The sequence below is a fragment of the Epinephelus moara genome, chromosome 7 (genome assembly GCF_006386435.1).
Source record: "Epinephelus moara isolate mb chromosome 7, YSFRI_EMoa_1.0, whole genome shotgun sequence".
Taxonomy (NCBI): Eukaryota; Metazoa; Chordata; class Actinopteri; order Perciformes; family Serranidae; genus Epinephelus; species Epinephelus moara.
In genome coordinates, this window is record NC_065512.1 from 41479610 (window position 1) to 41503102 (window position 23493).

General features: G+C 41.9%; 1 protein-coding gene across 1 annotated transcript in view; it reads left to right on the plus strand.

Moving 5' to 3' along the window:
• il10rb (interleukin 10 receptor, beta) overlaps positions 1–23493 on the plus strand; it is a 52736-nt gene that overhangs the window by 14967 nt on the left and 14276 nt on the right. Inside the window, exon 2 of the mRNA XM_050048345.1 lies at positions 19683–19812. Coding sequence (XP_049904302.1) covers positions 19683–19812 — 130 coding nt within the window. The remainder of the gene's footprint in view (positions 1–19682; positions 19813–23493) is intronic.

Here is a 23493-nt window from a genome sequence, read left to right on the forward strand (position 1 = left end):
TTTATGTCATGATGATGAAACTCAGCAAAATTAAATTAATTGTTACACAGCTTCAAAATGTTTGAACGTACCTCATTCACATGCCGATTATTATATTGAGTTGCTTATTGTTATGTTTACTCACCATGCTGGTAATTTTACTACTTTAATCTATTTTATATTAATGGTGGACGCAGACCAGGGTGTCCGCGGGGTCTTAAAAAGTATTAAAAGTTGATCAATCAAATGTCGGAAAATTAAGGCCCTTAAAAAGTATTAAAAAATCTTAATCGCGATTTTATGAAGTATTAAATTTTCTTGGCATTCAAGCTTTGACAAAAAGTATCCATGAATGTATAATTTATTTTCCTCCTCGCGACTATCACAAACAACAATGTGTAGGTAGGCACACTTGGACTGCCACTCGGGGCTGTGCGCGTACCTGTGCGACATCACACGACGGCGCACGTCCAGGCGCCAAACAGAGGAGCAACAGACAATAAAAAATCCTTCTCATCTTATCTGAGTTCTGTTGTATGTTTGTGCTCCATAGATTTAATTGCAAACTACAACTGTTTAGTAAGTTAAAGATGCGTTGCTGCTAACGACAGCTTGAAGTGGTGATGAGGTCTTAAGGTATTTTTGGAAGGTCTTAAAAAAGTCTTTAAAAGGTATTGAAATTAACCACAGGATTCCTGCATATACCCTGCAGACTCAGCTGTCAGCAATTACTGTGATTGCTGGCCTCCTTGTAAAAAGCGGTTTGATTTGGCAGAATGACCAAAACAACGAACGAAATGGAGAAAAAAAAGAACGAGAAAGCTGAACTGGACAGAAGAGCAGTGCCTGCTGTTGGCACAGCTCGTGGAGGAGAACAAAGGAGTTTCAAGAGGAAAATTCGGTCCCGGGATCACGGCACACGGGAAGAGGTAGACTTGGGAGCGCATTGCCTGACAAATCAATGCGTCGTTCCCTCTCCTTTTACGCACAAGCGATGAGTGTGAGAAGCGCTGGTACGTGCTGCAATCCAAAGCGGGTGTTATTGCATTACTATGCTGGGTGGGAAATGTAAGCTCATCCCTGATGAGGTCAACCACAAACATTATCCCTGCACGATCAAGCTGGTAGCGTCTTATTAAGTCACTGTCGTTCAGTAGGCCTATACAGAGAATATCTCTCCTTCCTCTCTGTCTTTCCACCATCTTCTCTGTTTAAGACACTCTTAGGCTTCTTAAACGTCCTCCTCCCTCCTCTTAACAGTTTTTCACCTTAGGAGCTCTCTTAAGGCCTAAGATGCTTTGTGAATAACTTTTATCTTACCAAGGGAAAATTCTAAGAAAAATCTTAGAATTCGAGGAATTCTAAGATTTTTCTTAAAATGATGTCAGTAAGTGCTACTTTCAGTCTTAGGATTCTTTGTGAATACAGGCCCTGATATTTAACAGTCCGTATTTAATTCTCCTGTTTTGTCTTTCTGTCACAGAAGAGGTTTTAATTTTTATGAGGTTGTTATGCACAACTCCTCTTTGTTTAATTTTGGATTTAAATCATTTAGGTAATCGGGGGACAAACACCGTTTGTATAAAACTATGAAAACTATGGGTGGGTAACTGAGCTAGAAGCTCAGAGAAGCGTATAGGACTGCGACTCTGAGTCCTGATCTCAACTCTGGGTTGTCAGGGATTTGAATTACTAATAAAATTTGCCAGGTTCCTAGAAATGAGAGCAGCTCCATCCAAAGTGGGATGAATGCCATCTCTCCTAATAAGACCAGGTTTTCCCCAGAAAGTTTGCCAGTTATTAACGAAACCCACATTGTTTGCTGGACACCACCTTGACAGCCAGCGATTAAATGATGACATGCGGCTAAACATGTCATCACTGGTCAGATTTGGGAGGGGTCCAGAGAAAACTACGGAGTCCGACATCGTTTTTGCGTATTCACACACCGAGGCAATATTAATTTTAGTGACCTCCAATTGGCGTATCCGGGTGTCATTGCCGCCGACGTGAATAACAATCTTACTGAATCTACGTTTAGCTTTAGCCAGCAGTTTTAAATTTGACTCAATGTCGCCCGCTCTGGCCCCAGGGATACATTTGACTATGGCCGCTGGTGTTGCTAACTTTACGTTCCTCAGAATAGAGCTGCCAATAACCAGAGTTTTATCGTCAGCGGGTGTGTCGCTGAGTGGGGAAAAGCGGTTGGAAACCTGAACAGGCTGGTGGTGAACCGTGGGCTTCGGCTTGGAGCTGCGCCTCTCGCGAACAGTTACCCAGCCTCCCGGCTGCACGGGTGTTACCGGAGGACCGCTAGCAGAGGCTATGCTGTGTGGCTCCGCACCGGCTACAGGGGACTGGCTAACTACCGCAGCTACTGAATGATTTTCCATGGTGCGGAGCCGCGCTTCTAATTCACTAAGCCTCACCTCCAACGCAGCAAATAAGCTACACTTGTTACAATTACCACTGTTGCTGAAGGAGGCAGAGGCATAGCTAAACATTTGGCACACCGAGCTAATGTCTCTGTGCACACAACGCAACCTCCGCACAAGTTAGGATGTAACGTGAGAATACGGATATCCAATCCTGAGAGTAAATGTTTAAATAAAATAATTATTACAGTATGTTAGTTAGGCTCAAAGAAGTAGTCATTTTCAAAATGGAAATGATACACATTTATTGTTAACTGTCATCAGCAGGTTACTATTATAAGCTGCTTTATAACGCAGCCACAGAGTGGAACAGGAGACAAAGCAGTAATAACACACTAATAACAGTCTGTAGCAAATTCAAGTTACTTTATTTTAAACATAACTTTCTTAAATTACTTTTTTGTACAACATATAATAGTATAGATTAGGGGAAAAAAGTTTTGTTTGGTAGAAAAAAAAGGTTTCGCCCAAGATGTGATGTTTTGGCCCGCCATTCAGTTGCTTGGAAAAAATTCGGTCCGCGGCCAAACTTACTTGCCGACCCCTGCTGTAGAGGGATTCAAAAAACATTTTATTATTGCAGCCTATCAGGGCTAAAGAAATTGGCCCAAAGACAACTAAAGAAGGTTTCTAATGTCAATAATACCCAATTTATTGAGGTATAGTCCTGTCCTTATTTACAAACAAATCTGTTTTTGAACGTGTGTAGCCTGTTATATAGAGATGTATTAATATATTTTTGTTCAGTCACAAAAAAGGCTATACATGGGATTTATATCTTGTTATCTGCAGGAACAGATAAGTAGGCACTATTCATATGACATATATATGAACACGACAGCAGCAATAGTTGAATGTTTCCACGGCAACGAGTAAAACAGTCTTGAGGGCTGTCTGTCAACCACTTGCAGTCTATGGAATGCCGAATGGACCAAAACGTCTAATTCGACGTCCGTCTTAAGACGTCAAATTTGTACCTCTTAAGACGACAGAAAATGCCGTGTTAAAACGTCAATTTAATTGGGTGCTACCACTTCGTCTATTTCTGAGGGGGTGACCCTTCTGAGGGCGTAAATACAAGAATCTTTGCAAGAGAGAAAACAATTCCCCACTCAACCTAGCTTGTAGCCTTTGAATTGAGGTTAATAAGAAATAATATTAGTCTACTGAAATGTTATAATAGACTAGGCCTACTTATCGGCATTTAGGCTACAGTGACAGTGACAGCTCAAGCTGCCAGCATAATCCTCCAATTCTCTTCTCCTAATTTTAAAACTGGACGCAATAGACAAGACTGAAAACGGAGACACCAGAGTTCAAAATTACCGACACACCAACCTCATAGAAATGGACTGTCCCAAATACTAATCATAAGACACATCACAGGTACGTAGGCAAAATGTATCCTCTACCAAGAGACCACATGACCACAACAAAGGCATATGTACAGCCCAACCCAGCCGCTACGTCAAAAGGAGGTGGAGCATGGAAGCCTTACGTCAAAAGGGGGTGGGTATGTTGATGCCAACCAATAGCAACGGACCAAACATCTTAAGACATTAAAAATTGACGTTTTAACACAATTTGACGTCTTAAGGCGGACGTCGAATTAGACGTTTTGGTCCATTCGGCATTCCATAGCAGTCTCTGCCCTCGCAGACTTTATGTGATGATGGAAATACGTCACACTACGTATAACTGAAGTCCGCGAGGCCTCAGCCTGCAGGTCCAGAGGGTGGACATTTGAATTCAGCCTCCGACCTGACTGCAGCTTGTTGTTACCGCCTCCTGCTGCAGCTGCCTGCTCTTGTCCATTTTCCAGGCGAGGCGCAGTTCATCTCGAACAAGCCTACTGATGAGTGTAGATGATGTGATCCTCACAGTGAACTAATCACTGTCTGGGACTCTTCCCCTCTCACACACATTAGCCTACACCGGCGGACTCACTCCTTCGCTTTACAACATGAAAAAATTTTTTTTTTTAAATGTATGGCTTGCACACGAGCGAGTAGTTGTAAAACAAAATACTTGCTCTGACTCCAAAAATGGTCGGAAAATGTCACCATTTGGTTGCAGTTGGGAGCCCTGTATCACCTGTCCTTGAAATTCAAATGAACCACATAACGCTGTCTTATATTTTGGCCAAATTTTTGTTCATGAAGTTATTATTATTAAATTGCTCAGAATCAGAAATACCTCAACTTTTTTTTTTTCTTTTTAAGTTTTTATTCAGAAACATCATGTGACTTAACTTAATGAGCTGGCTTTTCAGCGGCATTTGTTTTTTTTTTGTTTTTAGTGGTACTTTGATGTAATAGCTCTGCCAAAAATTAAAGTGAAACTTAGTTTCCACCCTGTATTGTTTCCTTGTACTGCTCTAAGATGGTTTCATTTGTTAATAATGCTTACTCCTTTAAGTAACACAGTGTTTCCTACAGAATTCGAATCTATGTGTTGAGTGTAAATTCTGAGGTTTTTGCTTGTCTGTGAAGGCAACGCAGGCAGAACTCCTCAGGAAATAGAAAATTAAAATGTGGCGGCAGATGTTTTGATTTTGGCGCGCTAGCCCAATTAACAAATGCATGGGAAATCCTGGAAACAGGTTGACAATTCTGTGTGATATCAGGCAAGTGCGGTGGGGTCTCGCCCTCTCTTCTTGCACCATGTGCAGGTCACTCGCTAAGTGGGAATTCAGTTCTAGTGAGTCTCTATGGTTATGTTGATGCAATTGCTTTGAAACTTCTCTGGATAGGAACTTTTCACTGCATAAGAAAGTGGTGCATTATAGTAGTATAAGCACCGAAGCTCTTATGCCATTCAAATGTTTAGCTGAGGATTTTGTGTATGCCTGAAAGAGTGTGATAAATAAACCTTCACTGAAAAGAGCAACATTGATCACATCGGGGGGTTTTTTGTTTTCATAAAAAGTTCTATTTGAAAATTACTTTATTATTATTATTATTATTATTATTATTAGTGTTAATAGCAATGTCCCTAAAAATGGAAAAATTTCGTGTGCCACACCTTGATAACCTGAGGTACAGTGACACTGAGAACATTCTAATTGAGGTCAATTGATGGTAGATTTTGAAGGTTGAATTAATAACAATAATTTGGAACAGGAAAAAGCCAATAGCCGATTAATCGACCAATATCACTTCCACACACCCCGTAGGAAAAATTTGACAGTGTTGAAAGTTAACAGTCCTTGACTTTATTAAAACTGGATAATTGTTGAACTGAACATCCAAGGCAAGTAATACATTCCTAAATAGATAAATAAATCTTGTTCACTGAATACCAAATTAAAGGCGCCGTATGTAAGAATGTGGCCAAAACGGTTACTGCACTCAAATTCAAAATACTGCCATGAGTCGTGTCTCCCCCTGAGACTCTACTGACTGCGTGACTGGTAGACGGCGGTGGGTGGTGTAACAGGCCAAAACACAAATTGAAAACATAAACATGATTTGCAGATTGTAAAAAAATTTTTTTAAATGCGAATATTCTGGCTGTACTATTGTTGTCGGTGAGATCAGTATGTTATTTTAACATTATTCCTTAGTCTCTGTGACATATTAGGATGTTTTTACGACTATTTGCTTTAGATTTCTTACATATAGCTCCTTTTAAAGTAATAAATACCTAAACAAATGTATAAATTTGTAACCGAACTGAAAATTTCACCAACTGTCAAAAATCTGGGCAGAATTGATTTTTTGTTTTTTGAGCTATTAATTTTCCTCAGAGGTAACCTGAGAATCTCAGGTACTCAGTGACATTACCTTGACTTAGTGTATGGAGCCTCCATGCATAACGGTGACCAGGGATGGACAGATTTCTGTCACATGTATTTGTCCCGATCACATTTTTTTTGCATCCGATCTGATACTGAGTCCTTTATTTGAAACCGAGTCCAATACCGTGTCCGATCTGATACTTTGCAAAGCATTAAGAAAAAGAAAAAAAAAGATTGCCAAATAACATATCACAGTTCAATTCAGTTCAATCCACACAGTTCGCTAAACAAAAGAAAACTCCACCCCAGGTTTTCTCGTAAACAAGGAAGTAAAGAAAATCCACTGTTCGCTCTGACTCAGTTCAGTTTCAAAACAATAAATCAACCCGGCCCGAAGGTTCCAAATAAGGAATAATGAAACAAAAAGTAACCCCCAGCTTTTGCCAACTCACAGGACCGTGGGTGAATGCTGTAACGCTCTGGCGTTGTTTCGGGTGTGGAGTCTCCTTAGGATCCCTTGATATCCGTGGCGGGGAATCTGAGGTGAGGCCGGTGGCGGGATGGATGATATTCCACAGGGAAGCACACCTATTTCCTGGACTTTGAGCGGTGTAAAGTGCCGTGGTAGGCCGAATACGCAGAGGACTTCTGGCTCATTTCTCACTTGCCGGCGTCTCTCGCCATACTGCTAGGAGTGGCATAATGTAGGGGTCGGTCTACCTGGGCTCAGCTGATTGAGGCATCCCACTGGCTGATAGCACCGGTGGGTGTGTCTGGAGGTGAGCAAGCCATCAGCTGATAACCACTGTCTTATAAAAAAATATATATTTATAAAATATACAGGATCGCCACACTTTATACATTGGAAAGCGGAGGCAACAATGAACAACATAGATGAAAAACCTGGCCATTTTTGTTGATTTGATTCCTCCGATCTTTTATTACCAATTCTGATTTTGTAAAAATAACGTGATCGGCGCCGATACCCAGTCCGAGGATCTTCTGTATTGTTGTTTAAAAGGCCAGAAAAAAATGAAAATGTCATTTGTAATAAGCTACTTTAGAGTGGAGTAATTTGTAGGGGTGGGAATCACCAGAGACCCCACGGTACAATATCATCACTATACATAAGTCATGATGCAATATTATTGCAATTTAAACATGTTGTGATATGCTGAGTATTGCAATAAAATATATTCCGATTTATTACCCTTTTCAACTGCAAATTATCTCCCCAAAGGAAAAGTGGCTGCAGTTACTCATTCACAGACTCACAGACTTTCACTCTGGCGTGGTAGCACTATTGCACTTTCCTCGCTGTTGCTGTTGTTGTTGAGACACAGTCACACAGCAGAAGGGAGCTACTTTCTCTGGAGCTGAACCCACTGCTCATTAACACATCCCCCCTCCTCTCCTCAGCTCCAGTTGGGGATATGGCCCTGCGTGACTGGTGGAGGTTGTGCCGTCAGCCACTGATGGAACCAAGTTACACCAACATATAAATTGTAAAAAGTCCTGTTGGCGCAGATTAATCAGCCAGACAGATTTATCAGTGGACATCTGCATTCTAATGCTGTTGCTCACAGTCTAGGACAGATCAATGAGGGGCAGCCGTCAGGGTTTTTAGTAACCTTTTGTTTTCAACACTAACCACAGGTTTTTCTAATGCTACCATCAATTATAAAACTTGGTATTAGACTCACTTAGGCTAACGTATGTATTTTTCCCATACATCCATGGTTTTTCTACATAGGCACAAATCACTCAACATTCAGTGTCACAGCAGTCCTTTGAAACTACAGAGGGCTGCCATAGCCATATCACTGCTGCTGTAGGCTGCCTTATTCACCAGCCAATAGAGTCTGATTACCTGAGTTGCCTACATGCCATGACAGTGTTGTCATGAGGTGCAGACAGAGATGTGGGAATGTTGCCCTGGACATCTTAAGACATACTCAACTTGCTTTTCTGGGGGGCCACTTTTGCAAACTTAATAAACAGTAATTCTTGATATATCAATAATTAGCCCAGACCTTTGCCATAGGGTCACAGGGATCCTCCTCTGGCATTTTTTTCATGAACAAGCTCTATTTTACTGCTTTTTCTTACTGTAATCTGGCACCTTATTTACATTAAAAGTTCAAAAAAGATTTCCAGTGCGAATTTATTTATTTTCATCCTGAATTAGAAAATGGACGGTGGGCCACCTGGCAACCTTTTGCGGGCCACATTTTGCCCATGAGCCACAAGTTGAGTATCACTGTCCTAAGGTTTGGAGGTTCCTCCGTGAAACCCTCTACATCACAACCCCTCTCGCAGTCGCACCCACGACTCCCTCTCCACAGAGCTACCAGCAATAGCTGCTGATAGAGCTAGTGGACTGAAAGCCTATCTCTACAACAGCCTATTATCCCAATAACAAATGCACATATTGCTCCAAAGGGCCACTTCTCTTAACATATACTACACACTCTCCCAACAGAAGCAGCTAACTGTTACGCAGAATGATGCTGTAGACATAAAAAAAATCAGACCTGGTTGGTTCCGATATTAATGAGTCAGACAACTGAGGATACCTGTGTAAATGTAGCTTTGTGCTGTTGAAGGCATTTTGCCTCATTCAGACATGTTATTTATTGTCCAGAGTTACTTCCGTGTTGTAGTTGTTATGGGGCTGTTTCTGAGTCATGTCAAGGCTGAGGAATAAACCATTAATGTTTGATTTAGGGTGGAATGAAATATGTGTGATTTTGATCGTACTGTGGATGAGAATTTGGTATGAGATAGACAGATAAAAAAGAATTTCACAAGAAAAAGAGTGAAAGGAACTGGGTCTGTAAGGAAAATATGTAAACTCATTTGCCAAAAATCCGCAGTAGTTCATAAGAGACCTAACAAGCTTAGACACACACAAACCACACAGACAGCACTGAAAGGAGCCAACCTCCTCCCCAAAACTCCCTTTTTTCCTTCCTCAAATATTTCCTGTTTTTGTCATACCGGAACAGTACTGGCCCAGTCATGCAGGAGACAAAAAAAAAAAAGTTTCCTCCTTTTGGGCCCACAAGTGTTACTGGGTTGCTTTTGAGTTATAATGTTCCTGCAGTACAGATGGTGAAATACAATTCTTCTCTATGCGCAGGTGTCTTAAAGGGCAACAATTACTCATAGTGATTCTTTGTGTCTTTGATTTGTTCCTCTTTCTTGAGGTCACAGTGTTGTGTACACCAGATCTAGCTGAACTTTCCAGAATGGTTCTTCCCTTAAGTCTCAGACCAAATTAGCATACTTTATGTTGTTCTCCTTTTGGTTTTCTTATGGACCTTATTAATATTCTGTGTTTGTCTGTTTTCTCTGGGTATTGTGTGCACTCACTAGATTCTTAGCATCAAAGGATAGGTATTCCAGCTGGCAACATTTGTATTTTTAAATTACTGTTTCCAAATGGTTCTCTAAAAAACAAAAGACAAATTAAAACAAGTTATACCCAAGATCAGGAAATGCAACTTTAAAACACAGACCTCTGTTGCTTTAAAACAACATAAAATGTGTTTAATTCACTCCAGTCTTCTAAGTACACAGTTAGTTAAACTAAAACCTAACTTAACTGTAAGTCCCACTAACTGGCATTTATAAACAGTAAATAAACATTTGATGAATGGTTAATAGGGCTGCAACTAACGATTATTTTCATTGTCGACTAATCTGTCGATTATTTCTTCGATTAGTCAACTAATCATTTTATTGAAAAATGTGTTAAAATGTTGAAAAACGTCGGTCTGTCTCTCCCAAACCCCAAAATTATGTCATCTAATGTCTTGTTTCATACTCACACCAAAGGGTTTTAGTTCACCATCATGGGAGAGTGTGTAAAGCTTCCAATATCTGAACATAAGAAGCTGCAATAAGAGTATTTGGGGTACTTTTACAGTACTTTTCTATGAAAAATGACTCAAACCGATTATTCCACTACTAAAATAGTCACCGATTATTTGTATAGTCGATTGGTCATCGATTAGTCAACTAATCGTTGCAGCCCTAATGGTTAATACCATTTATAAGTGTAAGGGTCACCATTGTAAACACCTGTTGTTTTTCTCAGGCTCAGGCTAAATTTTTCCAGTCTCACTTCCAGTGTTGTGTGGTTTGTGGCAACAGTGTGATCTCAGGTTTTTCTGTCAGAGGGTCACACTGACAACAATACTGTGTTTGCATTTTGTGCATCTCCTGAAGCCTGTAATTTATTAACTTCAACATACAGACTTGTAAAAGGATATGTCTGATGATATTCTACATTTTTTACTATTGTCAGCCATGTGCAGACCCAAACCACCAATGATTAACTAATTCATACTAATAAGTATAATATGTCTATCAAAAACCTGATATATCTTATCCCTCTGAGCCATAAAACTGGAGGTTATGAATATAACCAATGTTCCCTGAGGGAGGGAAGCGAGGTACAACACATTAGAGGAGGAGGATTGCGTCCTCGCGAGACCAACCTGAAGAAACTTTTTCAACACGCCTGTCAAGGCCAATGAGACTGTCGCAGGCAGGGGAAGTCCCGCCTTCCCTTGGGGTTATAAAATACCCTGCACAGTCTCATTTCCTCAATCTAAACTGTACTTCACCGAGCCTAATGAGAAAGGCGGTGAGGGGCTAACTTGTGTTGTACCTCGTTTCCCTCCCTCAGGGAACATTGGTTATATTCATAACCTCCAGTTCCCTTTCGGTCGGTACACTCGGTACAACACATTAGTAGGACCTATCATCACGCCCCGAGACGCCCTGCAGCTCGACTGAGAAGATCTAGCTCAGCAGCGACCATGATGTCAGTTACATCACCTCCCTGCTGAGAGCACAGACTGAGTGACATCCTTAGCTGTCACATCCAGACAATAAAATTGTCTGCGTGCACGACGGATGAACAGAGAGAGCATGTAAATCCCCTATGCGTTTTACTGAACACAAGGCCAATAAGAGTGCAGTCTTATATGAAAGCATGTCAATGCCGATAGACTGCAGCGGCTCAAAAGGCGCGTCACACAGCGCGTCCAAAACCAACGTGAGGTCCCACTGAGGGACCACGGTTTTGCGCATCGGCCTTTTTCGAAGCACACCTTTCATGAAACGCATCACCAGGGGATGAGAGCCAGGGGACTTCCCTTGAACCCCACATGACAGGCAGAAATGACTGAAAGATACACTTTTATCGTGGAGGAGGAAAGCCCTTTCTCTAACAATTCCTGAAGAAAAGATAAAATCTCCACCACAGAGCTCTGAAAAGGAGAGATGTGTCTCTCCACACACCAAGCCTCAAAAGCACGCCACTTGAGCCTATACAGTCCCTGTGTGGATGGCGCTCTGGCACTTTGGATCGTATTGATCACATTATCTGGTAAACCTGCAGCCGTCAGGTTCTCCCTTTCAGGGGCCAGGCCCACAGACCCCAAATGTCCTGCCGCGGGTGCCATATCTGTCCCTGGGCCTGGGACAGCAGGTCTCTGCGCACAGGGATGCACCAGGGCTCCCCATTCAACAGCGCCACGATCTCTGCAAACCACACCTTCCTGGGCCAGCGAGGAGCGATCAGGATCATAGTTAATCCCTTTAGGCGCACGCGCTCCAGTGTGGTCTGAATCAGAGCCACCGGAGGAAACGCATACAGGACCGTCCGCGGCCACTGATGGGCTAGCGCATCTAACCCGAGAGGCGCGCTCCTGTCCCGTAGCGAGAGGAACATGGGACAATGTGTGTTTTCTTTTGAGGCAAAGAGATCTACGGAGGCCCTGCCGAACCGTTCCCAGATCTGTTCCACTATTTCCGGGTGGAGTCTCCACTCTCTCGCCAAGGGAAAGCCCCTGGAGAGGAGGTCCGCTCCGCTGTTCAACACTCCCGGGATGTGTGTCGCTCTGAGAGACAACAGGTGCCTGTTGCTCCATGAAAGCAGACTGTGGGAGAGAGAGAGCAGTGGGAGAGAGCGTGTCCCTCCCTGTTTGTTTATGTGCGCAATTACGCATGCATTGTCGCTGCGCACCAGAACATGGTGGCCGGCCAGCAGACCTGCCCTGTAAAAATGCTTCAGTGACAGAAATACAGCGTATAACTCCAGCGTATTGATGTGCCATGTCCTTTCCTCATCCGTCCAGGACCCGTTCACGTGAACGTTCCTGCAAATGCCTCCCCAGCCCCATTTTGAGGCGTCTGTGGTGACCAGAACACGCGAGAGGACCCGTCCAAGAGGCGCTCCTTTGCTCAGATGCGCAGAGTTTCTCCACGGGAGCAGAGCGTCCATGCATGTGGGTGTGATCCGCACCCTCTCGCCGCTTCGGTGGGCGGGGAATAATTGTTTTGCATGCACCCAGCGCTGGAATTTCCTCATTAATAGCAGGCCCAGAGGCACAGCTGGAATCATTGAGGCCATAAATCCCAGCAGTTGCTGACACTGACGGAGACGGACAATGTGATGCAGTTGAAACTGCGACAGACAACGATTGAAAGCGGAAATTCTCCGGGATGACAACCTGGCTCGATTGTCCACGGAGTCCAAATCCAGGCCCAGGAAACAGACTTTCGGACTGGGAGTGAGAGAGCTCTTTTCTCGGTTTATTACAAACCCCCATTAATCTGGCTGTGTGGACATTTGCCTGATGAGCCGAGTCCGCCAGAACTAATAGATCGTCCAGATAGTCGAGGACCCATTTACCCTGACTCCTGATAGGCGCTAGCGCTGCTTCCAGGCATTTGGTAAAGATGCGCTGCGCGAGAGACAAGCCGAATGGCAGAACTTGGTATTCGTACACAGTGCCTTCGTAAGCAAAATGCAGAAACTGTCTGTGTTTTGGCAGTATTGCTATGTGAAAATATGCGTCCTTTAGGTCCACTGTAGTACACCAATCCGCCGGTCGGACAGATTGCATCACCTGATGTAAGGTGAGCATCCTGAATTTGAATTTCCTCAGGTGTCTGTTTAACTTCCTCAGATCCAAGATCGGACGGAGGCCCCCGTCCTTTTTTGGAATGATGAAGTAGCGGCTGTAAAATCCGCACTGAGTCTCTTTCATGGGGACAGCCCTTATTGCTTGTTTCGCCAAAAGTGTTTGAATTTCCTCTCTCAGTATTGGGGCCAAGGACGGATGTATGGCTGATACCACAATGCCTCTGAATAGCGGAGGACGCTTTAGGAATTGGAGTCTGTAGCCGTGAACTACAGTTCCCATAATCCACTTTGACGCTGCGCATGCGCGCCAGGGGGCCTGCCTTGCGGCCAGCCTGCCGAGCATAATCATTTGTGGTATGATAGCGCCCTCTGCTGGTAGGCCCGCACACCTGCCGAGCGGAATTTGAGAGAGTGATTGAGTGTGCGGACGAGGTGTTGTCTCCTCGTTTATTTCCGCCATATGAAGTTTTTGAGTGGGGCGAAAACAGCCCTTTATTAACACATGGGAGCTCTGAACATTGTGAACACAAAAACATGTCACTGTTTCTTTGGTAACTGCACAAGGACAACATTTTCCTTTTGTGGCATAAACAACAAGTGACGATGTCGGCCCCGGTGACTCGGGATTTGTGAGTGCAGGGGGCTGTATGTGTGTGCTTGGGTGCAACTGTATGCTTAACCAGGGTTTTTTCAACACCGGAGCAAACTGTAAGTGAGGCATCTCTCGGTTTAGCCCTGTGGGTCGAGAGTCCATAAATTGCAGGGAGACAACGGGTGCACCCTGCCCGTTCGTCTCCCCCGCCATCCCGGGGAGAGCCAGGCTAAACGAGAGAGCGGCAAGTTAGCAAGCTAAACAAGTGCAACGCAGAAACAGCCTTGATAGCGACGCCCTGGGTAGGGAGCGAGCTCACCTCCTGTGGACAGTTAAATCGCTAGCAAGTGTTCTGCAATACTCAGGTTATGCAAGGTGAAGTGCAATAAGATTGAGGAAATGAGACGTGCAGGGTATTTTATAGCCCCAAGGGAAGGCGGGACTTCCCCTGCCTGCGACAGTCTCATTGGCCTTGACAGGCGTGTTGAAAAAGTTTCTTCAGGTTGGTCTCATGAGGACGCAATCCCCATACTAATGTGTTGTACCGAGTGTACCGACCGAAAGGGAACTTCATTGTTGACCAAATCTATAAACACATCAATGAGCCACACTGTTAAATAACATATTAGGACATTATCATGAACACACAGTCTCAACCCACACACACACACCGTCCTGCCTGAAGTACTCACTGGAGCAGCACATGTATAATAATCCAACACCAACAAACCTCAAAAAATGCACAATTTCCTCTTGTTTGAGTAATGTTTGCTGACAACTGCAGTGACCAGCTGTTTCAGGAAGTTATCGAACCTTTTTAAAAAATGAAACTTGAAATTTATGAGTTGTTCTTAAAGATTTCTGTCTTCAGGAAGAACCAGTGGGCTTGGGGTTGAGTGCCACAGTCAGAAAGTCAGTCAGAAAGTATTGAGAGACTAAAAGTTCATTTATACTTATGCTTTGAATCAACGCCGTAGCTATGGCGTAGGCTCCACGTCGACGTAAAGCCTTCACCGTAGCCTGACGTGCACCTCCCCAGAATTACGCGTGGCAGTGATGCAGACCTTCTGTCTGTGTCTGTATACTGACACCTTTTCCTTCAGTGGAAATGAAGCTTGTATTTACTTGTATTTCACAGATAAGAAACATTAAATTGTGAAGACAATAAACCCTCCACTAAAATAGCATTTTAAGTCTTGTGTGTAATTTATCCTTCAGGGATTTATATGTAGGGATTTATCATGGCTTCATATCGCTAGGCTAATTTATACAATGTAAAATGCCATAGGCTGGCGCTAATAACGTTAGCATTTTGAATTTCTTTGGATACGTGTTTAGTATGACAGTTGTTTTGACGGTGAATCTTGTGAGTTATAATAGAGCCAAATTGAGTGCCGTTACCTTTGTTAAATGTCGCTGTTGTCCCTGGCTTTATATGAGTAGAGCAGTGTTGGGCAAGCTACTTGGAAAGTGTAGTGAGCTAAGCTACTAGTTACTCTAATATTAAATGAAGCTTCACTACATCAAAGCTATCACCCTCAGAAATGTAGCAAGCTAAGCTACAGCAAAATGAAAGTAACTAATGCAACTACATCCAAGCTTTTTTCCTAAATTGAACCAACTTCGTGCCAAGTCAGTGTTATCTTACTGATAAATAAAACTGTCAGTCAAACAGATAGGCAGGTAAAAAAGTTAAGTTCAATTGTTTATTGAACAGTGAGCTGCACTAACTCCCAACACGACTCAAACCACAACAGCAAGAATGAAGACCTGCTTCAAACAGTCACAACATGGTCAAAAACGTACATGCGTGTATGTATGTGTATGTACACTGCAAAAACTCAAAATCTTACCAAGAATATTTATTTCTAGTCAAAACAAATCTCATTACAATTGAAATAAGACTCATCACCTAAAAAGTAACTATTTTTTAGACAATTTTCACTTGAAATAAGTACAAAAAAAATCTGTCCATGGAGCGAGCAAGTTTTTTTTTTTTGCTTGCAATAAGAAAAAAAAACTTGCTCCATGGGCAGATTTTCATACTTATTTCAAGAGATTTGTTTTGACTAGAAATGAGGCTAGTAAACACATTTTAGTAAACACATTTTATAGTGAGCAGCATACACATGTCCCTTACAAATCCCAACCGTGTTTACAAAGTTTGAATGAACGAGACGGACGCAAAGGAAACGGAGGCTGGGAAACGGAGGCTGCGCATTGATCCTTTTGCCTCTGTCTGCAGGAACGAATAAAAATCCCATTCATTATGGGGTCAAATGGATTATGTGCATAATTAATAGGGATGATTTTCGAATTTCGAATAGTCGTCTTATTTTTGAAAAATCGATTTTTTAATGCGACTATTACTATTCGCCGTCTTATCCCCCCCCCTTCATTTGACATGCAATTCAGCTCCTAACCGCACGAGGGCAGTATAGTGTGAGATGGGCTACCAGCTAGTTTGATGCTCTTCTACAAACAGGAGAAACATGCAGAGACTACTACAGTCATCTAAAAGTTCCATGTGGAACAACTTAGACAAAATAAACAAAAATGAGGTGCAGTGCAAACTCTGTGAGACAAAGCTTGCGTATCACAAGTCTACAACAAGTATGCACAGTCATTTGAGAGATTATTCGAAAAATTGTCGAATAGTTGCCATGATTTTCGAAGTGTTTTTGCTTGTGCTGCCCATCCCTAATAATTAACCACAAAACAAGCAAATACTTTATCTTAATGACATATAACACTCATTATGCTTCAGCTGAATCCTCTAAGCAAATGACCATGTTGAATTGAAATTAGTTAAATGTCCGAAATTGTATGAAATTGCTCCAATGCGTCAAACCAAACTTTGCGCATAATCACACAGCCTGATATGCCCTGCAAACACAGTGGGACTGGTGTACAGACCATTGGTCTTTCTTACCCTAACCCTGGTTATTTTCTGAAAGCACAGAGCAAAGAAATGTCTTTCTTTTCTCCCCCGGGCTGCTGTCAGCAGAGAGCGGCAGCTGCAGTGGGGATTTCAGCACCACGGACGGCGCGCGTAAAAAGACTTGACAAGCGTCTCCTTTAAATGTGTTTGCTGCTAGAGAAATTATACATAATAAATTAAGACAGTGACATATTTTCAATAAAAAACAATGAGTTGAACGTTCATTTCAAGCTTTTGTAGTACAACGAGTTTCAGAATTGTGCGAGTGCGGCCGGAGAGCGGGCGGCAGTGTTTGATGCAGGAAACTCGATATGGACTTGAAAATCAATTTCGGAGTGGGGGTCGTTCGGAACGCCGGTGTTTGGGAATGGAGGGCTGTCCCCCGTCAGGTTTATGCGGAAGTGACTCTGTGTGGTAGCGGTGACAGTTTTATTTCAGTCCGTAACAGAAATCCCTGCCTCGTTTGAGCTTCAGAAATGATTTTGGAAATGTAGCTTGTGTGGACGCTACCGTGCTAAGTGATCAATGAAAGAGCTTAACTACTGAGAAGTTACTTGATTCAGAAAACAGCGACGCTACCACCAAGCTACTGAGAAATGTAGTTAAACTACAAACGTCCGCTACTGTAGTGACGCTACTGCCCAACACTGGAGTAGAGGGAAAGATCGCGGGCCACTAGGCTAATCTGTACAGTGTAAAACATCATAGGCTTGTGCTAATAACGTTAATATGCTATATTCGTTTGGAAAACGTGTTTAGTACTAGACAGTTGTTTTGTCGGTGAGTCTTGTGAGTTGGAATGGAGCCAAATTGTGTGCCGTTTGTTAAATGTCGCTGTTGTCCCTGGTTTTATATGAGAAGAGGAAAAGTTCGCTAGTTGCTAGGCTAATTTATACAATGTAAAATGCCATAGGCTTGTGCTAATAACATTAGCATGTTGTATTGGTGGGGAAAATGCATCCAGATAAAGACAAGTGTTTGTCGGTGAGTGCTGTGAGTTAGGGCCATAATAGACTTGCTGCTTGATCGAACGTACGTGTACACAATGCGCTGTGTCTGTGTATATACTTGCTGCAGCACTGTGTGGGTGTTGTAAACAAACATGGATGCCCTTGATATGCTTGATGAGGAAGAAGAACTATGTCACTATGTAACAGCGTGGAAACATCATAGAGATGCGGGTAGTTCTGCACCAGGTCTGTCAGCCTCTCTTCAAAAGTTTCCGCCATTGCTCCGACAGTGACTCCGTCTGGTCTGATCTCATCAAACGAACGCAAATCAAGGGCAGCCATGATGTGGTTGCGTTGTTTGCAGCAAGTATATTACTGGCCTTATAGTGAAGCCAATTTGTGCATTTGTGTTTGAAATTGTTTCTATTAAGCCATATTTAATGTGTGTTTTGGGTGTGTTTTGAATCAACTAAACTTAACAGCACTTAACAGAAACCTCCGCTGCCGACTAGTGTTTTGGAGGTGTAACTGCAGAGTGACACAGACACACCACCGCACAAGTAAAAATGCTCACAACGACGTAGGCAACGTGCGTAGGGTCTACGCACAACCATAAATCTTGCTTAACACATTTATTGTGGTTTTGGACTTTTCATGAGATTTTGTTGACAACAAGAAAAATATAGATAAATACCAGTCTTGGACATAGTAACCTTTTCAAATACTAATTTTATCTTTAGTCAGTGGATGTTTATCTTGGTAATTCAAACAAAACATACAGCTTTCACTAGCTCACATATTTGGTTATTAATGATTGTAGATAGTCAGAAAAATGAATGACTTCTCCTCATAAACATGAATTGTATCATGTCATTTTGAAAATGACAACCTTTCGTTTAAAGGGATAGTTCAGATTTGTGAGGTTATACGGTGTACTTATCCATAGACAGTATCACATACAGTTGGTGTCCAAACTGGGCATAAACCCCGTTTGGAGGAACAGGCTGCATGGAAGCTAAGCAATGTACTGCTGTGAAGGTGTCTGCAACAACATGTATTTTAGCCACCTAAAAAGGGTCCTACCTAAAAAATTCTATATCATTTTAAGTGTATACTTAATACTATATTGAACGTATTCTCATTGCTTCACCTTAATGTTTGACAGCAGTTTCCAACTGGAAAATGAAACTGTTATACCGTTCTCTTCAAAGCCAGACTCCAAAGAGAAAAACTGATTTAACATCACAAAACGTAGGAGCTGCTGGTCTACTGCTGCTTCGATCAGTTAATTAGTTTGTGTTACTGTGTGACTTACTGGTGTTTAGAAGGGTTAGCTCAGATTCACTGAAGTGGCACAATAATACAAATTAACTAACTGATCGAAGTAGCGGTACATGAGCAGCTTCCTTAGTCAGCGAGCTAAAATTACTGTTTTTCTCAATAGATTCTGGTGGCTTTGATGACAGCTTAGATGAGGAACTGAAGCTGTTAACGGCATCCCAGTCGAAACAGGCTGTTTGTCAAAAAGCTAAAGCAGTGAAAATACTCTCAATATAACATACACACAAAGTGACAGAGATTTTGTTTATGTGGGATTTTTTTCCGTGGGCTAAAATATGTTTCACTGCTGCCAGTGGGCTAAAATATGTTTCACTGCTGCCCCCATCCACAGCAGTGGGAAGCTTAGCTTCCATGTCCGACACCAGCCTGCTTCTCCAAACAGGAGAATGACAACTAACATCTACTCTGGGTGACTTTCTTCGATAAGTACCCCATACCACCCCACTGTAAAAATATCCAAACCATCCCTAGATGTAATAAAACCCAAATTCTGAGTAATGACTAAATAGTCACACTTGTACCTTTACATTGTGATATTAATGAAGAAGTGAAAAAATATTCTCTAAGCTATTAATTGTTTGGTTTGAGTAACATTACAGTTGGGTCAAATAATAATCAGAAGATTAATCCAAGGACAAGAATTGTTGATTGCAGCCTATATAAATCTCAGTAATTATTAAGCATTACTCTATTTAATTATTAAATATTGTTGTCACAACATCTGCAGCTTTGTCATGTGGGTTTCTCCCTTGTTTGTTTCAGTGGGAGCAGAGCTGGCCCCACCAGAGAATGTGACCATTATCACCTTGAACACCGATTATACACTGAGCTGGGATTGGGACCAGAGTTCTGCAAAGAATCACACTGTCAACTTCACCACACAATATGTTGCGTAAGTCCCACTCACACAGATAGATAATTTATAAGAAGGAGAAAGCAGCCACACTTAAGCTGAGCAACAACTTTGTTACGACAAGATGAAGATTAAATGTGGGTTTAAGTGATTTACCTGTAAATCTCTAGCTGAGCATATTGTCCTATAACATTACTAATCCTGGATAAGCATTCAGGTCTGGTTGCAAAACAAACAGGAGGGTCTAAAGGGGTTTAGTTATGTTCTGGAGAGGTTTTGGCAGCGTTAGCCATGTGGTTCAAGGGAGGGCAGTGTTGGCTGGTCCACGACTTTGGTCCACAGTGAAATATTTCAACAACTGTGAGATGTGGTTCAGACATATATATATGTTCCCCACAGGAGAAATTGTAATAACATTTGGAATGATAATGTTAAACACTTTAAGCTCTCAGCCTGCAACAAAAAATGTAAAACTGCCATATACATCAGTAAACACTGTAATGCTCCCAACATAAAAAAAACCATATAATTTTATTTGAAAAAAATGTGTATATACATATATATATATATATATGTATATGTATATATACGGGTTAATCCACTAGTAGGTGTGTTCCAAACGGTTTTAATGCATGACGTGGGGGCGAAGTTGCCTCCGCGAAGTGCATTAAAACCGTTTGGAACACACCTACTAGTGGATTAACCCGCTTATACCATGGTCATTTGCCAAGAATAAAGGAATAAAAGGATTTGACAACTTTTGGTGAAAATTTTGTATTCAAAATCGAAAGTTTTTGAAGCAAGAGCTTACCATTGTCATGACAAGGAATAAACTAGTCCCTTTCACAACCACGCCAGTTACAGTAGTCACAGTAGGACGGGATGAGGCTCAATCGCTTTAACAAAGCCAAAAGTAGCCTATTAAAAATTTAAATTAAGCTTGATTTAGGTCAAAATTATTCCACAGTGTGGTTATTGTTTATAAAATGATCGGACCAAGTAGTGAGTCGTGACCCAGTGTGCAGATAATCAGATTACCAGGCAATGATAGACATTTGCTAAATTGATTAGGTTAAATAAGAGACACAGCTACTAAATAGGTGATCATTTATTGGTTCGTTAATTCATCAATTTAATTGGCTCATTTCTATTTCAAATAAAGCAGATAACAAAATGTAACAAGCAATAAATATCAATTTAATTGGTTAATTTCTATTTCAAATAAAGTAGGCTATAAAAGATAACAAAATGTAATGTAAGTGTAATGTAACCCTTTGACAAGCAATAAAGAAGTAGTCTATTAACAATTTGGAACAGGTTTAGCCTTCAGCCACCAATAAATAAATAAATAAATAGGCTCAATAGGCTAACAATTTGAAACAATTCGTGCCTTCAACCAGCACACACAAAATAAACTAGGCTATTAGTAACAATTTAGAATAATCAGACAAAAAAATAGGCTTCATTTCGATTTTTCATGCAGTGAAGCTATGAGCAAATTATCAACAATTAGTCAAGCATTTAAATGAAATTCCATGTTCCCGTTAATGGTGCAATTTATGAACGAAATAGGCACGTTTGGTTTATTGGTGGGCTGATGAACTGATTGGCGATGCGTCACGGTGCTTGTGGAGGTATGACAGGACAAGATCTGGCTCCATGTCTTCCTCTCCGATACGGACGGGACCCAGTAGGATTTGAGGCTGGTCTCACACCGGTGGCCTGTCACAGACATAATCTGGCGACCCTCTAGCCCCGCGTTGGAGAGCCGACTCACAGCAGTGCTCCGCAGGCTGTGGTTTGTGTAGATCTGGGAGAGGGGTGTGGAGAGACTCACCTGAATAAAAGAAAAAAGAAATTAACTTGAATAAATAATTTGGGGAAGAGAAATTATTGATGATTTTATCAGCTTTAGTGTGTGCCCAAATATCTCACCTCTTCACAGATCATTTTGAGCATATTCCCGAGGTAATTCACCCCCATCGGCTCTTGGAGTGGAATTAAGCTGCGTGTCCAGGATGCGCCTCGGGTGGAGATAGAAGGCCTTGCCGTTGTCTGGACATCTGGAGATGTAGCTCTTAAAACTTTGAACCGGACACAAGGGATTCCCAGGCAGGGCAAACATGAAACCTCTCAGATTTTCCTTGTTCGAGGTGGTGGGATCTTTATGATTTTTGGTCTCTGGATTGTGCGCCAGGCTAATATATTCCACACCGTCCTCATCATGCCTTCTCGGCCCCTCCGTACAAAGCAAAGCTGGATATCAAACCAGACCTTCCTCACCAGGCCAGCAGGAGTGTCGGGAGACAGGATGGCTGAATTTCGGATCATCTGCAGGTCAGACTCGGTTATCTGAGGATGATGGACACTGGTGTCTTTGCTGCTCTTCCTATACCATTTCAGCATTGCTTTAAAAACAGCATTGCTGGATTTGAACTCTGTATCACTTATTATGTTGAAATGTGATATGTGGCGGTTAATACGAGCTCTGATACTCATTAAGCTAGCCACACTGTACTCACCGCCAGGCTTAGCGGACTGAACCGAGGCATAAAACTTGAGTAAAATGTCATTAAGCATGACTGCCAAGTATGTATTCAAATCCATGTTCTTTTGTTTTTGGCAGAGAAAGTCTGTCAGTATCTTAACTGCCCATTTTGTTGTCTTTTTTGTATTTATCTCATCTTTCTCCTCTTCTATCATTTGAAGCTCTTCAGGTGTCAGTTCCTTGTGCCGTTTTTTGCTTGATTTTTTTTCTTTCCTTCTCCATTTCGTTTTCTTCTGCGGCATCCCATTCCTCAAAATCCTTTTACTCTCCAAATAAGTTAAAAGAAATGTTAAAATCAGCCATTTCTGTTTGTTTTTTCCCTCGGAAGTTGTTTGACAGCTGCAGTGTTTTTTTTTTCCCTCGGCAGTTGACAGTTTGACAGCTGCACTCGTTAATGTTGCTATGGTTACAGGCCGGTTAGCGGATTAATTTAGAGTTATAAAGTTTAGCTGAACTACGTGTGCATTAAAGGGTTTTAACGCATACCTGCCGACCAATCAGAAAAGAGTATTCACCCAGACCATGGTATAAATATATATATATATATGTATATATATATATATATATACTTTTATTAATCACCAAGGGGGAAATTCAGTGTTTTCACTCCGTTAGAGTGAGGGGCCCCGAGCCGTTGGGGGGTTCGGTGCCTTGCTCAAGGGAACCTCTCCAGCTACCAGTCCACGCTCCATATTTTGATCTGGGCGGGGACTTGAACCGGCGTCCCTCTGGTTCCCAATCCCAAGCCAAGTCCCTATGGACTGAGCTACTGCCGCCCGTAAGTTACTCTGACAGAACCCTTTGTCCAAATCTTATATTGACTTCACAATGACCTCAAGGATCTCTACACTTAGCCATCTTACAGTTTGATTTTCTTCACAGTGAGCCTCACAGAAACAGTAGTGTAGCTTTAAACTCTCAGTCTTGATTTTCTTTGGCTGTTTGTTTACTTCAGTTTGGCTAAGTGGCTGGTAAGAAATAAAACATCTTTTGAGCCTTGGTGGTTTGAAGTAATGTATTGACATTGCTCAGCTTTCTCATGAGAAATGTAATGCTGTTTGTTAGGAGTCAAAATGTAATCAAGACCAACTATAGGAAACAATTTAAAGTATTTACTTGCAAAAAAAAAAGTTTCTCATGCTTGGGGAGTTTAGCATAACAAGATAAAGTCA